The 13061-nt window shown below is 37.6% G+C and overlaps 1 protein-coding gene across 1 annotated transcript in view; it reads left to right on the forward strand.

Moving 5' to 3' along the window:
- Positions 1-13061, forward strand: part of tyw1 (tRNA-yW synthesizing protein 1 homolog (S. cerevisiae)) — a 55439-nt gene that overhangs the window by 23613 nt on the left and 18765 nt on the right. The window contains exons 12-14 of the mRNA XM_085244155.1: positions 3683-3860; positions 6383-6518; positions 12033-12143. Of these exons, the coding sequence (XP_085100281.1) occupies positions 3683-3860; positions 6383-6518; positions 12033-12143 (425 nt within the window). The remainder of the gene's footprint in view (positions 1-3682; positions 3861-6382; positions 6519-12032; positions 12144-13061) is intronic.

The raw sequence follows: 13061 nt of genomic DNA on the forward strand, positions 1-13061 counted from the left end.
ATTTTCATTACCAAGCATAATGAACCCCAAACTATTAGTGATACGTATCCTGTATTCAGTATTTATCTAACTGTCCCACTTAATTCTACACTCTAGGCAGTTTGTTACAATTCACACAATTATTTATGTCACTGTGCAACAGAAGCTTGGTGAAGTTTACTTTGGCAGACAAGTCAGCACATTAATTAAATATCTTGTAATGTCATTCCCTGTTACAACAGCATGGCACTTTCAGTACATGAAATGTCTTTCTTCATTCATGCATACTGAACTAACCTGTACCCTTTTCATAATGTAAAGGTGCAGATACACTGATATGAGTGGACAGTATCATGACAAAGTCTTCAGTATACTCAATTCTTATACAAATTGAACTCAGAAAAGAAGCCTGCAAAGATAACCAAATTAAATTGTAATGCTAATGCCACTTTTTATTTATTTATATATAGAGATATAAAGATAGATCCATATATAGAGATATAGATATAGAGATAGATATAGAGATAGAGATATATAGATATATATGGATCTATATATAGATATATAGATATAGAGATATATAGATAGATATATATGGATCTATATATAGATATATAGATATAGATATATATATAGGGATGGGTACCGGTGTCGGTTCTGACATAAACGGTAGTAACCAGACCGAAAAGCAGCGCACATTTCGGTGCTTTATTTCGGTGCTTTTTTTTTCCTGAGCTGTGATACACTTCTAGCCAATCATTTTACGTTTCCCAGGATAGTAGGCGGGGCCAGGTACGTACGTTCAGTTAGAGCAGAGCTACAGATTAAAAATGTCCAAGGCGAAGCGGTCAAAAGTCTGGCTGTACTTCACAGTAAAAGATGCAAACTCAGCAGCAACAAGTGCTTTAAGCTGATACTGTGATACTGTCAAAGGAGGTAACTCCTCGAATCCGATGAAACACCTGGCGACGCATAGCGTTTTTTTTAAAAGCCGAGAAATGCGCCGTATTTGATAGCTTGCTGCGAGACCTCACACTGTGCACGTTGGGTGGGTTGCCAGTTATCGGACCGGAGCAACATCCCCCAAAAACCCGAAGAATAGAGTCCTGGCCCCTAGCCCTGCCAGTGTAGCAGAAATGATGAGGATGATGATGGCAGCAGAAGCCGTTCTTTTCTGCGTGAGTCGCTTAATGTTGTCCGTGTGTAATTTACGTTGAGTAGGCTAACCACGTTATTACATTAATGCATGTAAGGTGAACTAGCAAACATCATCATAGCTACATGCGGCTGTCCTCTTGTTTGATGGCAGATACTCCCTTCACCCTGGACAAAAAGGCTAAAATGACCAAAGAAAAAGTGGAAAACAGTTAAACATGAGAGGTTTTTGGACAAAGTTTGTGTTTTTTCCATTGTTTAAGCACTGCTTCCAGCCAAGAGTGATACCATATATGCCCCATAGCTGCAGAAAAGGCCAACTCTAGATATAGAGATAGATATAGATATAGAGAGATATATAGATATATATGGATCTATAGATATATATGGATCTATAGAGATAGATATAGATATATAGAGAGATAGATATAGATATAGAGATATAGATATAGATCCATATATCTATGTAATATACTTTTTATAATCTGAGTGATCCACATAATTCTCTAATTATGTGAGAATTTAATGGAATTTCGCATATGATACTGTGCAGTGTCATAACATTGACTCCAGACATACAGCCAGACTCATAAAAACTATTCTCAGCAACAAGAATAACCAGAGGTCCTAGAACAGATGGTGCCCCCCCTAGACCTGATGTCAGCATCATCAAGTCAATCTGAGGCTACATGAAGAGACAGAAGCAACTAAGAGTTCCTAAATCTGCTGAAGAGTCTTCTGTCTTTCAAAGATCTTGAAAAAAAAAAAGTGTGTGTAGACACACATTAGTGTTTAAAAGCAACAAATACTGATTCTTTTTTGCTCTCTGCATTACTAGCTACCAAGTTATTAAAAAAATATATATACCGGTGTATATATATATATTCATGATTCATATCAAGATCTTCTGTAAGATTTCCTGAATTTAGTCTAAAAATGTCTTCTGTTCTGGCTTGAGAAATATCACATTAAACCCTTTGAATATTCTCTGATACCATTTTCATGTTTGTTTATTCCCTTTATTACAAATTCCTGCAGTGTCATACTGCTTTTAATACTTTATACCATTTCCAGGCTGGAATCCCAAAAGCAAACTTGGCCTGATTAAATCATTCATATACCTACATACTTCACATTATCTCTCCTGCTCTTTTCAGTGTTTTTGATTTCATTCATCAACATTCTTATTTCAATTTTAGATGAATAGGTGGATGGATAGATAGATTTTTAGCATGGTTTGTGTCCTTCGAGATCTCAACACAGCTGAAAAATGAATGGGAGGTTTTTAGATCCATCTATTATAAAATGCTCTCCACCATGCTCTCAAAACACCAAATGAGCAACTGTCTATTGGGTGAATGTTTAAAACCATTACTGTGGTTATTTTTTGCAGTTTATTCTATGGATCTTCTGTTATGCAACACTTTGAAGGAAATGGATTAACTGTTTAAGAGCCTAGGATCAAGAGTTGAAATGAAGATATGTCAAGCCCTAGATCTCTCTTGTTCATCTTCACATCTATTTCTTGTGACTCTTTGGTTATGGGTGTAAGGAAGAGGACTCCCTTACTACATTTATTTATATTATATTATCTGTATAGCACTTTAAGCACACCTTTCACTTTATTAAAAGCACCTTATCAAGCACTTTATTTAGCATTGCACTTTAAGCCTGGATTTGCACAGTAAAACATTTACACACAAGAAGTTTAATTATTTATTGACTATTTATTGGGAATTTTAAAATCAGTTGGTAGCCTTGTTTCAGATCCTGCACAGCTGCTCCTCATCAAGGAATATGGTGGTTGTCTGTGAGGAGAGAAGAATGGTGATTGAGATTGTGATTAAAGTTTACCAGTAAGGAACACTAATGCAAATGTGTGTGTGTGTGTGTGAAATCTAGGAATAAAACTGGTGCAAATAAGTGTTTGTAAGATAATGATTACTCACCTTTCTTGCCTGTGTCCTCTTCAAGGTGTTTGGGCAAATGTTTCCCCAGGGGTCCAGACACCATTTAAAGGTTCCGGGAGAGACCATGGGTTAAGAGAGTGTGGTGAATCTTTTTGTGCTTGAGGTTTCTGGGTTTTTATAATATTGGGTTTGGTGTAAAATTAAAGTGTGAACTATTTATTAATATGAAAATGTGAAATTTATTTATGTATTTATTTATTCTAATTGACATATAGTGTGTTGTGGTGGAAGGTTGGGATTTAATAATTTACCTGAGAGTGGAATAATGGTTTAGTCCGTGACAGCTGAACATATTTAAGGCTGCCAGTTGTCATTAGAGGGGTTGATTGTGCTGTGAAGAAGCTCGACGAGTTAATTGTTGTAAGGAGAGCTGTATAGCAAATAAATACTTTTTGTTCCACTACACTTGCCTTGGTCCATCTCACTGTGTTTCCAGCCGCTAAGGGCTGCCCTGTTACAATGGGTAATCACTAAAACAGCCTTCAGTTCAAAACCTCACCTCAGTCTATTGCTTCACACAGTTGTTTTTTGTGTCTGACAACTATGATCTACTCCGACATTGACGTCTCTCCTGCTAGGTGTCCCTGGAGTAAAGCCTGACAGGTATGAGGAGGGCCTAGCAGTCAAGCACTGCGCCCTGTCCTTGGTTGGTGAACCAATCATGTATCCTGAAATCAACAACTTCATTCGCCTCCTCCACCACCATCAGATCTCCAGTTTCTTGGTAACCAATGCGCAGTTCCCCCAGGAAATCAGGTACAAGCAAAATGAAAAAATATCTTCTTTGTGTGTTACATGATCTTTTTGTTCTTACTATTAAAGTAATCTTAAAATAAGTTTGATTTGTTTTCATACTTTAATAACCTACCTAACCCTAACAAGAAGATTAAAGAATTAGACGGCGGGGGGGGGGAAGATAATCCATTTTTCAGTGCTTTGAGCAGCACATAATTTCAATTAACCTTCATTAAATTGATGGATTTTTAAAAACCTTAAATGTTTGCATGTACTGGGATAATTTGAACGCTTTTCTATAATTATATTAAAAAAAAACATTTAAACCATAATGGCTGATTGTTGGTACCTTTAGTATTTTAGTATTTTTAGTATTTATTTATTTATTTATTGTCATTGTCAAGAACAATGAAATTGCGTTTGGGGCTTCCATACAACCCAAAAAAAAGAAGAAAATAATAAATACCCCTTAAAACCCAAGTGTACATATTTAACCCAGTGTGACTCCAATGCAATAAGACAATCCTTAGCAATAATGTTCGTAGAAATTCAGACAAAGACCTGAGAAACATGACAAAATACAACAATGCAACCCATTCAATATTATTGTACTGTGAGATATGATATCAGATATGATAGTTATCTATTTAAGCAAGAGGGGGGGGCAGGAGGGGGAAGAGAATAAAGATATGATGCACCAATGCAGACCAGTTCATTGCTATTAAGAAGTTGGATATGGTTATTGTCCGTGAGAGGGGGGCAGAGAGTTCAGGAGCCTCACAGCCTGAGTGTGTAAACATATATTATTTTCTGACTTTCCTTATGAAGGTGAGGTCTCTGTAGTTAATCCGTAAGACATACTGTAGATTCCAAACCCATTTTTTCCCCTACTAAAAAATTCCTAACCACGATAAGAATCAAGGTCTCGATTGTTTTTATTAATGTTTCTTTCACTACAGCTTCACCACAAACACAGTTAGATACTAAGTGTAGTAAGTGAAATGTGCCTTAGATTCAGGAAGGACTGTAAGCATCAACATGAAAAGTTTTTGTGAGTCACACTCAGTGTAATGTGAAGTGTAAGACGAAGTACCAAAAGTTTTGTCAGGGCAATATTGTCATGCTACAAAAAAGCATGCTGAAGTGCACATCTGTTGTATTATTAACAATGTTACCTAACACAAAGGTTACTTTGTTTGCAGACATGTTTTATTCAAGAATAAGTTTTCCAATTGAGTGTTGGTAACTGGTAAATGCCCTGTTTGTATAGGGCTTTACTTAGTCCCTATGGACCCCAAAGCACTTTACACTACATTCAGTCATTCACACACTGGTGATGGCAAGATACATTGTAGCGCACTGACAGAGGCGAGGCTGCCGGACACTGGCGCCATCGGGCCCTCTGACCACCACCAGTAGGCAACGGCTAAAGTGTCTTGCCCAAGGACACAACAACCGAGACTGTCGGAGCCGGGGCTCGAGCCAGCAACCTTCCAATTACAAGACGAACTGCCAACTCTTGAGCCACGATTGCCCATTCTATGAGTGTTGAATAAATCTGCTAAATTCTTGATTAGATCAGCAGACAGAAATTTTTATTGTATTTTTATGTCATTCTTCACTCCGAAGAGGAAAGTTACCACTTCTGCACAAACTAAATTTATCATTGCCTTTTAATCTTTCAGTGGTTTTGTAGCCACACAGACTCTTAGTGAAGATGCTGCTGCTTGTTTAAAAAAGAAAAAAATATTGTATGTGTTCCCATTTAGTACACAGAATACTGTTGACACTTTCTATAAGTCTAGACTGTAATGGATGAATGCTGCGTGAGCCATTTGAAATGAACAGGATATTGACCTCTCTATCAAGAACCACTTACCGGTTTTCATGACACACACTGACATATCCAATATTGTGGCTAACTGGCCTGTCACAGGCTTATCACATAGTCATCGAGCAAGTTAAAGGCAAGGACACCAGGCATCAGCCATTTATCCTGTCTGCCAGAGCTATCTTATAGGAGATGAGCTGTTGCACTTTGGGTTGGAGAATCTATTCCACGGCTCTTTTAACAAGGGGAAATGTGTTTTTGTTTTTTGCTTTATTTGTTTTTTTTGTTCTTTCACCAGTATTATAAACGTTCTTCATGTGGTACTTTCTGCTCTATTACTCTTTTCTGATTACTTATATGACCAAAGTTCAGTTTCACCCAAATAAGTTTTTTTTTTTCTTACTTGATATTTATAATAGGTACTCTTTATTTTTACAGTTTCTTTCTCAGCTCCAGCTCAGTATTCTCCTTGTTTATTGATTATCTATAGAAAAAGAAAGAAAACCATTGCTTCAACAACAATGAGTATTTGACTTGATGTTCTTGTGTCACTGAATCAAGTTGGCAATTAATCACGTTGTCTGAATAGGATATAAGTGCCTGCATCAGAGAACTGTGTTTTCTTAGGAGAATGTAATTTTTGTTTTAAATGCGTCTTAAATTTTGCAGCAGCTACATAATTCTTGTCTTTTCTCAACCAAATTCTTTTTAGGAGTTTGGTGCCAGTTACTCAGTTGTATGTCAGTGTGGATGCCAGCACCCAAGACAGTCTGAAGAAGATCGACCGGCCACTTTTCAAGGATTTCTGGCCGCGCTTCCTGGATAGCCTCAAGGCCCTGGGAGAAAAAGTAAGCTTTCATCCAGGATCTTAGACAAGTGATCAGCTGGGCTGTGGGGTTCAGTTTGATAAAGAATCTGACTCCTCGGTAAAATTCAACTGGATAAAAACTAGCATTATTAAATTATCTGCAGACTTTTACGATAGCATGGTATTGAGCCCTAAAAAGAATGTGCTTGCTTTCCATTGGGACGCTAAATTAAAAGTAAAAATGTTTTTCACACATTCATACATTGTTATTCCTGTCCTAAAAATCTTGGCCCAGAGCCAAACCACATAACTGTCCTGGGTTACATAAAAAATATAGCAAAAATTAGCAGTGGCAATGTAGTATTTTAATACCATATTTTAATTGAAAAGAACGAAAGAAGTCATTCTTAAACCTGCAACGCAGATGTGATAATTATCAGTTTTATACTGTGTCAGTCACAATTAAAGTTTTAATGTGTGGATGTTATGCTGCTGTTAAAGCCTACAGAATTTCACTAACCTGAATGTTACTGTAAATATGATTAATTTAGTGCCTATAAAATAGTTGCTGATATGTTTTTTTTCCCAGGTCATAACAGCTTACAGCAGCAGTCTTTGACTAATACTGCTTAACTTGATCGACCTTTGTAGAAACCTCAGAAGGAGGGGTCTTCTCTGTTTACCCATTTCCATATATTGACACTGAGATCCCAACAAATGACAGGGAGCAGCTATTCAAGTGTGAAATGTCGCCTTGCTATTCTGCCTGTTCTTTTTGCAACTTTAAGAGAAACAGAGACCTATGTTTTCATTCTTATTGTGGTGACAGTGACCTTATCGACTTGTCTTTGTGATCTGTGCTCATAGATTCATTTCAGCAGGTTTAAAGTGCTTTCAATAGACTTTTAGAAGTTTTTGTCATTCCAAGAAGAGGGAAAATCCATTATCACAACCTCCACCTTGCTACCTGGCTGCTTCCCCCCCCAAATAAATAAATGGGTCTATTAACCACCAAATGACCTTGAGAAGGATAAAGTCTGCAGTGTCTCTATTGCAAATAAAACCTGTTCAATAAGTATGTAGATACTTTTTTTTTCTTCACATTTTATGTTGCAGCATTTTGGTAATGTCAACCCTCCTTCAGCTAACACTGAATTATTTATGTTGTTTGTTTTTTTTAAACTTGTATAGTATATTAACTTATAATTAAATTACTGTACAGAAGACATGAGCAATCACTCCTTCTCCCCCCAAAAGGAAGGGAGTATATAATCGGTTCAATTTGTTTGTCTGTTTGTTTTCATGCAGTTTTCATGATATCATTTCCAAATTTTGTGTGATGGTATGACCATTCTTCATTTCGTTGTTCTCGTGACAATGACAATAAAGTTTCTGATTCTGATTCTGATTCTGATCCCAATAGTAGCTCGAGCTGATCTAATTTTGGTGACAATGGCATCATGGTCAAGGTCACACCAAATATATTACCCACAGTTTTTATGGATAGTCTTAAAACTACACTAGGTCTTGAGTACTTAGGCTGGTTAAGCATTTGACCTTGACCCCTCCATTGTTAGTATCCAAGATCAAACTTGACCTTCAAATTCAAGAAACCACATTGAGTAATATATCATATGAAAGGGCGTGGAGTGAGCTTTGCTACACACTTCTTATTTTTTCAATGAGATGCCCTACGACATCTCATTGATACCATAACATGCTTATATTTGCCAGTATTTGCCCATTATAGCCCCTTATATATTGTATACAGGTTTCTGTCTGCCCACTCTACCATGAAAGTCAGATCAATGTACTGTACAGGTGTGGTTATGATTGTTTTCCTGGAGCTTTTTCATTTCCAAATTGGATCTCTGAAGCTTAGTGGTCATCAGCTCTCTTACCATGGTTTATTCTCTGCCACTATTTTTTTTTATTCCCAACACGGAGCTGTGTCTTAGCATTGCAGGCAGTTTCTGTGAAACTTTTGTTTTTTGCTTTGATATAAAATATTATATACATATTTCAGGTTAGAATTATAAATACATTTACAAAAAAAATCAAAACGTATTTATTATGGAGCAGCAACATAACATACAAATTTGAAAAATACTTTCTCAGCTGTATCTGTGATGAGCCTGTGTCCTCATGTTTAATCCTTTAATATTGGGACTTATTCATTAATGCTGCCCAGCTTGAGGTGTTTTTCAGTGCTTGGCGTGAAGCAAACTACAAGTGATCATCACACTCTATTTGGATCTATATCACCAGTTTAACCTGACCACAGCAGGAAAATATGAACGTGCTGTAACTGCACATATGAGATGTACACACACGTGCACACACAATTTTACCCTGTGGCATATTTACTGATTTCTGCCTGCAATCTCATTATTGTAAATATTGCTCCATTGTCTGATAGTCGGATGAGGCATCAATCAATACAATTATTTCTGAAGTTGTCAGAAATATCTGATATCAGTTTTTCTTGGCTAAGCATTTTCATTTGCATATTGCATATTAGCGATACTAGCGATGACATCTAATGCGCACAATCTGTTTTGCATAAATGTCAGCAAAAGTCAAATCTGCAGACCTTGCAATTATGTATGCCGTGCCATTCTGGGGGGCATGAGAATGTTGCATATTGTTTGTTTTTAATAGTTTGAATTGTAGTGTGTGTGTCCAAAGGGTTGGCTGGAGCTCAGGAGGTAGAGCAGGTCATCTACTAATTGGAAGGTTGATGGTTCAGGACAAAGTACATGAACACAGATGTTTATTTAGCATTAGAGGTCATGTGATTCAGTTCAATATGGATGTTGTACCTGTACTTCTGTGTTTGCATATGCACATCTGACTGTAATACTACAGCATGTCTGTGTGCAGTGTCCAGAAATAACCTTTCTGTTGCCAATCCCCCTCCCATCCCATTCACCTCCCTGTTCGTAAGTCTTCATTTCACGGTGGGCTCTCTCTCCATCCTCTTGAGCGCTTATCCTTTATGCTCTCTGTTTGACAGCTCTCCTCCTCTCCCCCACTTGGCCTCCCTGCCAGTGCACTTGGGATTGATAGAGTTGTGCCTTCGTGTTGGATTTGGAATAGAGACAGCTTGAAATACCTCACCTCCCTGCTTCCACTGGCCAATTATCCCCTTCCCTATTGGGCTGAAAGGACCTAGTGTTAGAGATAACCTTCGAGTGCAAGAGGAAGATGGAGAGGAAATGAGGGAAAGAGTGCGCTTTCTTTTCTCGATGTTATTTGCTTGAGTCTTTGTACCAACCATTTGTCATATCATCTGTTCTTACAATCTCTTGGCTTTCCTTGCTTCTCTTCCTCTCTGTCATATTGACAACAATTCAGTTTCTACTGTATCTACACCACTGAACTGTGATTCTATATTTCCTGTTTTACTTACCTGGGAAAAATGGCCGACTCATGAGATACAGATCAGGTATTCTTATCCCGTATTTCGGTTCAAAGCTGTTTATAATTGTAACATTTAAGCCTGCCCAGTATTGTGTAGGTACCCTTTGGACTGCTGAGATAGGTCTAATCCACAGAGGCATGGACTTTATAAGGTGTCCTGTGGTTTCAGGCCCCAACATCTTTACAGCAGATGCTTTTCCTAAAGTGCTGTAAGCTGTAAAATGGGTCCTCCATACATGTGGACTTGTGACCCGCTGTTTTACAATTGCAGTGAGCAGTCATAACAACTCTGTCCAGGGCCATAATAATGTGGCCAGATCCTTACCCTTCACTGAAGCCTTATATGAATACACATACCCGAGTGTGGCAGGCAGGTTGGGACCCAAATGCAGGACTCTCAGGCTTGACTGAACTGAACTGCTTTATTTCTGGAAATAAATCCTACTAAGTAACTGGCAGTCACTCATGGAAACAAACACTGGAGACGCTGAACAAAGAAAACAAAGAGACACAGACGATATATACACATGAGGGAATCGGGGCGGAGAGGAAACACCTGGGGAACACAGCTGAACAATAATCTAACTAACGAGATAGGGGAACAGCGCTGAGACACGACTGAATAAACAGAGCGAGAGCAAGGGACAGAGAGAAAGAGAATGACATCGAACTTGACATTAATAGATCGACATGATGGGCTACACACTAGGGACACATTGGAGGAGACAGCAAGGAGAGACAAAGACAAACTGGACACGAAAGGGAACGAAATTTTTAAAAAAGAACTAAGAACTAGAAACATTACATAACTCGGAGGCTCTCCAAACTGAACATTAGCATCTCATTAACCTGCAAGAAGTGACCAAAAGACTAAGCAAACTCATAAACCTGTATCAAAGACCCAGAACCATGACACAAATGACAATATAAACAAATGCTGCTCAACCTGCAAATGCATTTTCCTTACAAATTTGCCACCATTTAAGGGGAAATAAACAAGCTTTTCAGGCATATATTACCAAGAAGTATTGTTACAACAATCAATTGTCAGCCAAACACAAATTTCTGTACTTTTCATTCTAATATTTTTAAATAATTTAACTTACTTTGTTCATGTTAATATTTTCATAACAAACAGCTCCGTTTAGGGTTACACTCTCCACACTCCTGCTTATTGAATGTACAAAGCCTAGGGTTCTCAATTCTAGAGCTACATGGTCTTTTGTGGCAGCTAGAACTGTGTCATTCTCTTACTTCATCCTTGAAAGGGAAAAAAAAAAAGTTCTAAAATTTTAAGATGTTTACCCGAAACATCATTTCATTTGTGTAGTGTGCCTCACGGTTGTTTTCTTTTTATATTTCTATCTCCTCTGCTCACATAGCTTATGCTTACTGAAGCCGAACAACTGAAGGTGCTGGCAGCTTTTTATTCATTAAAAGTCCACATGCAGTCCACAATTCCCTCCACTATTCACTGGCTTACAGTGCTGCTGGAGTCCCAGTGTATTGTGGAGATTTTTGTGTGTTGTGTCTGTAGTGCAAAGTATTGAATTTGAAAAAGTGTTACACAGTAAATAATATAACATGCAGCTCTTTTGTAACAGAGGGTTAGCAACCATTTGCTAACTGATTTAGGAGGAAATACGGCAGCTGACATCTGTGAGCAGCTGTGTTGCCTCCAGTGAACAGATGTTGGTGATGACATACTGTCACTGGAAGTGATTTGAAAAAAAAAAAAAAAAACGAAGTGGTTAAGTTCAAAAGTTATAAATGACTCATCAGCTTTGTATACCAATGTGTGCCAGAGGAAAATAATGCATGCTTGTCCTTTCTAATTTGAACGAATATTCTATATAATACACAAGTCACAAAGGTAACTGTGGTTTAGAAACCGAATTAAAAATGAAGTTTTTCCTTCAGTGTTCTGTAATCTATATGTCAGTGTCTTGCAGATATATTGTCACTTCAGAATCTTTTGAGTAGCACTAAGAACTTAAGTTTATAAGTTCTTACTGATGAAATGTAAACTAAAAGATTGATACATATGGCATCTCTTTATTGGATATCATAGCTATTCCCACACCTTATGACTTCTTACATCACTCCCAAAAATCTGTTTATTCATCCACAGAAACAGAGGACGGTGTACAGACTGACGCTGGTCAAATCCTGGAATGTGGAGGAGATGCAGGCTTACTCAGAGCTCATAGCATTGGGCCAGCCAGACTTCATTGAGGTCAAGGTAGGATTTAACAACATTACGTATCTCAGCATGTATTTTCATGTATATATCATTGTGGTGTAGCATGATTGCCTAATTGCCTGAAGTGTGTAAAACATTTGTGCCGTTCCTGTTACTACATATATTGGATAAATTCACTGAACTGGTGTGCTGTGTACCACATTCACTGACCTTATCCTCGGTCATTTGGCGGATATGGTATTAATAGTGTGGGAGGGGACACCTGGTGGCAATCTGAGCTACAGCTGTCATAGTGAAAAATGTGAAAGAGTTTGAGCTCATTATGAAGTGCACCACATCAAGTAGTGTTGGTGATAGAGCCCCATCTTGGATGTCTTTTTCCCGTTCATGTCAGAAAGACACTAACAGGAAGGGGTTTTTCTGTCAGTGAAGACAAAAAGTTTCTAGATTGCTCTTCTCACCTGTAGTGGTGAAAAGGTTTGGAGAATGCTTAACATTAAACAAGCCCCCTGCCTGACAGGAAGGCTTTTGTGGAAGTATGTTGAAAAAGTCGTTGTCTCAATTGTTAATCTACAACTATGAATTTAGAGTTTTTGACAGCTCTATGCTCTAATTTAATTTATTTATTTAGGACAGTGCATGTTAATGAACATAAATGTAAAAAAATTACATGAATGTAAACATACCAGATTATAGCCAAGGGCTAATTTCCATCTGTTGTCCATAAAACATAAAAAAAAGACATAATAATTAATAAAAAAAATCATAATTCATCCATAATAAAAACTCCATCACCAAACTCACACATACACACCATTCTATTCCCAAATAAAACATAGAATCTATCTATAATAATATACATTTTTTGGTTTTACTGGGGTAGGCATCAGCAACCTTCAACATCAAACAAGCTATTTTAGCTCCTCCTACCAAACAATGGGAGAAAAAGAGCAGGAT

Source organism: Mchenga conophoros, linkage group LG14 (assembly GCF_057382185.1).
Source record: "Mchenga conophoros isolate Kocher_MC1m ecotype Shallow Benthic linkage group LG14, M_conophoros_male_GT1.1, whole genome shotgun sequence".
Classification (NCBI taxonomy): domain Eukaryota; kingdom Metazoa; phylum Chordata; class Actinopteri; order Cichliformes; family Cichlidae; genus Mchenga; species Mchenga conophoros.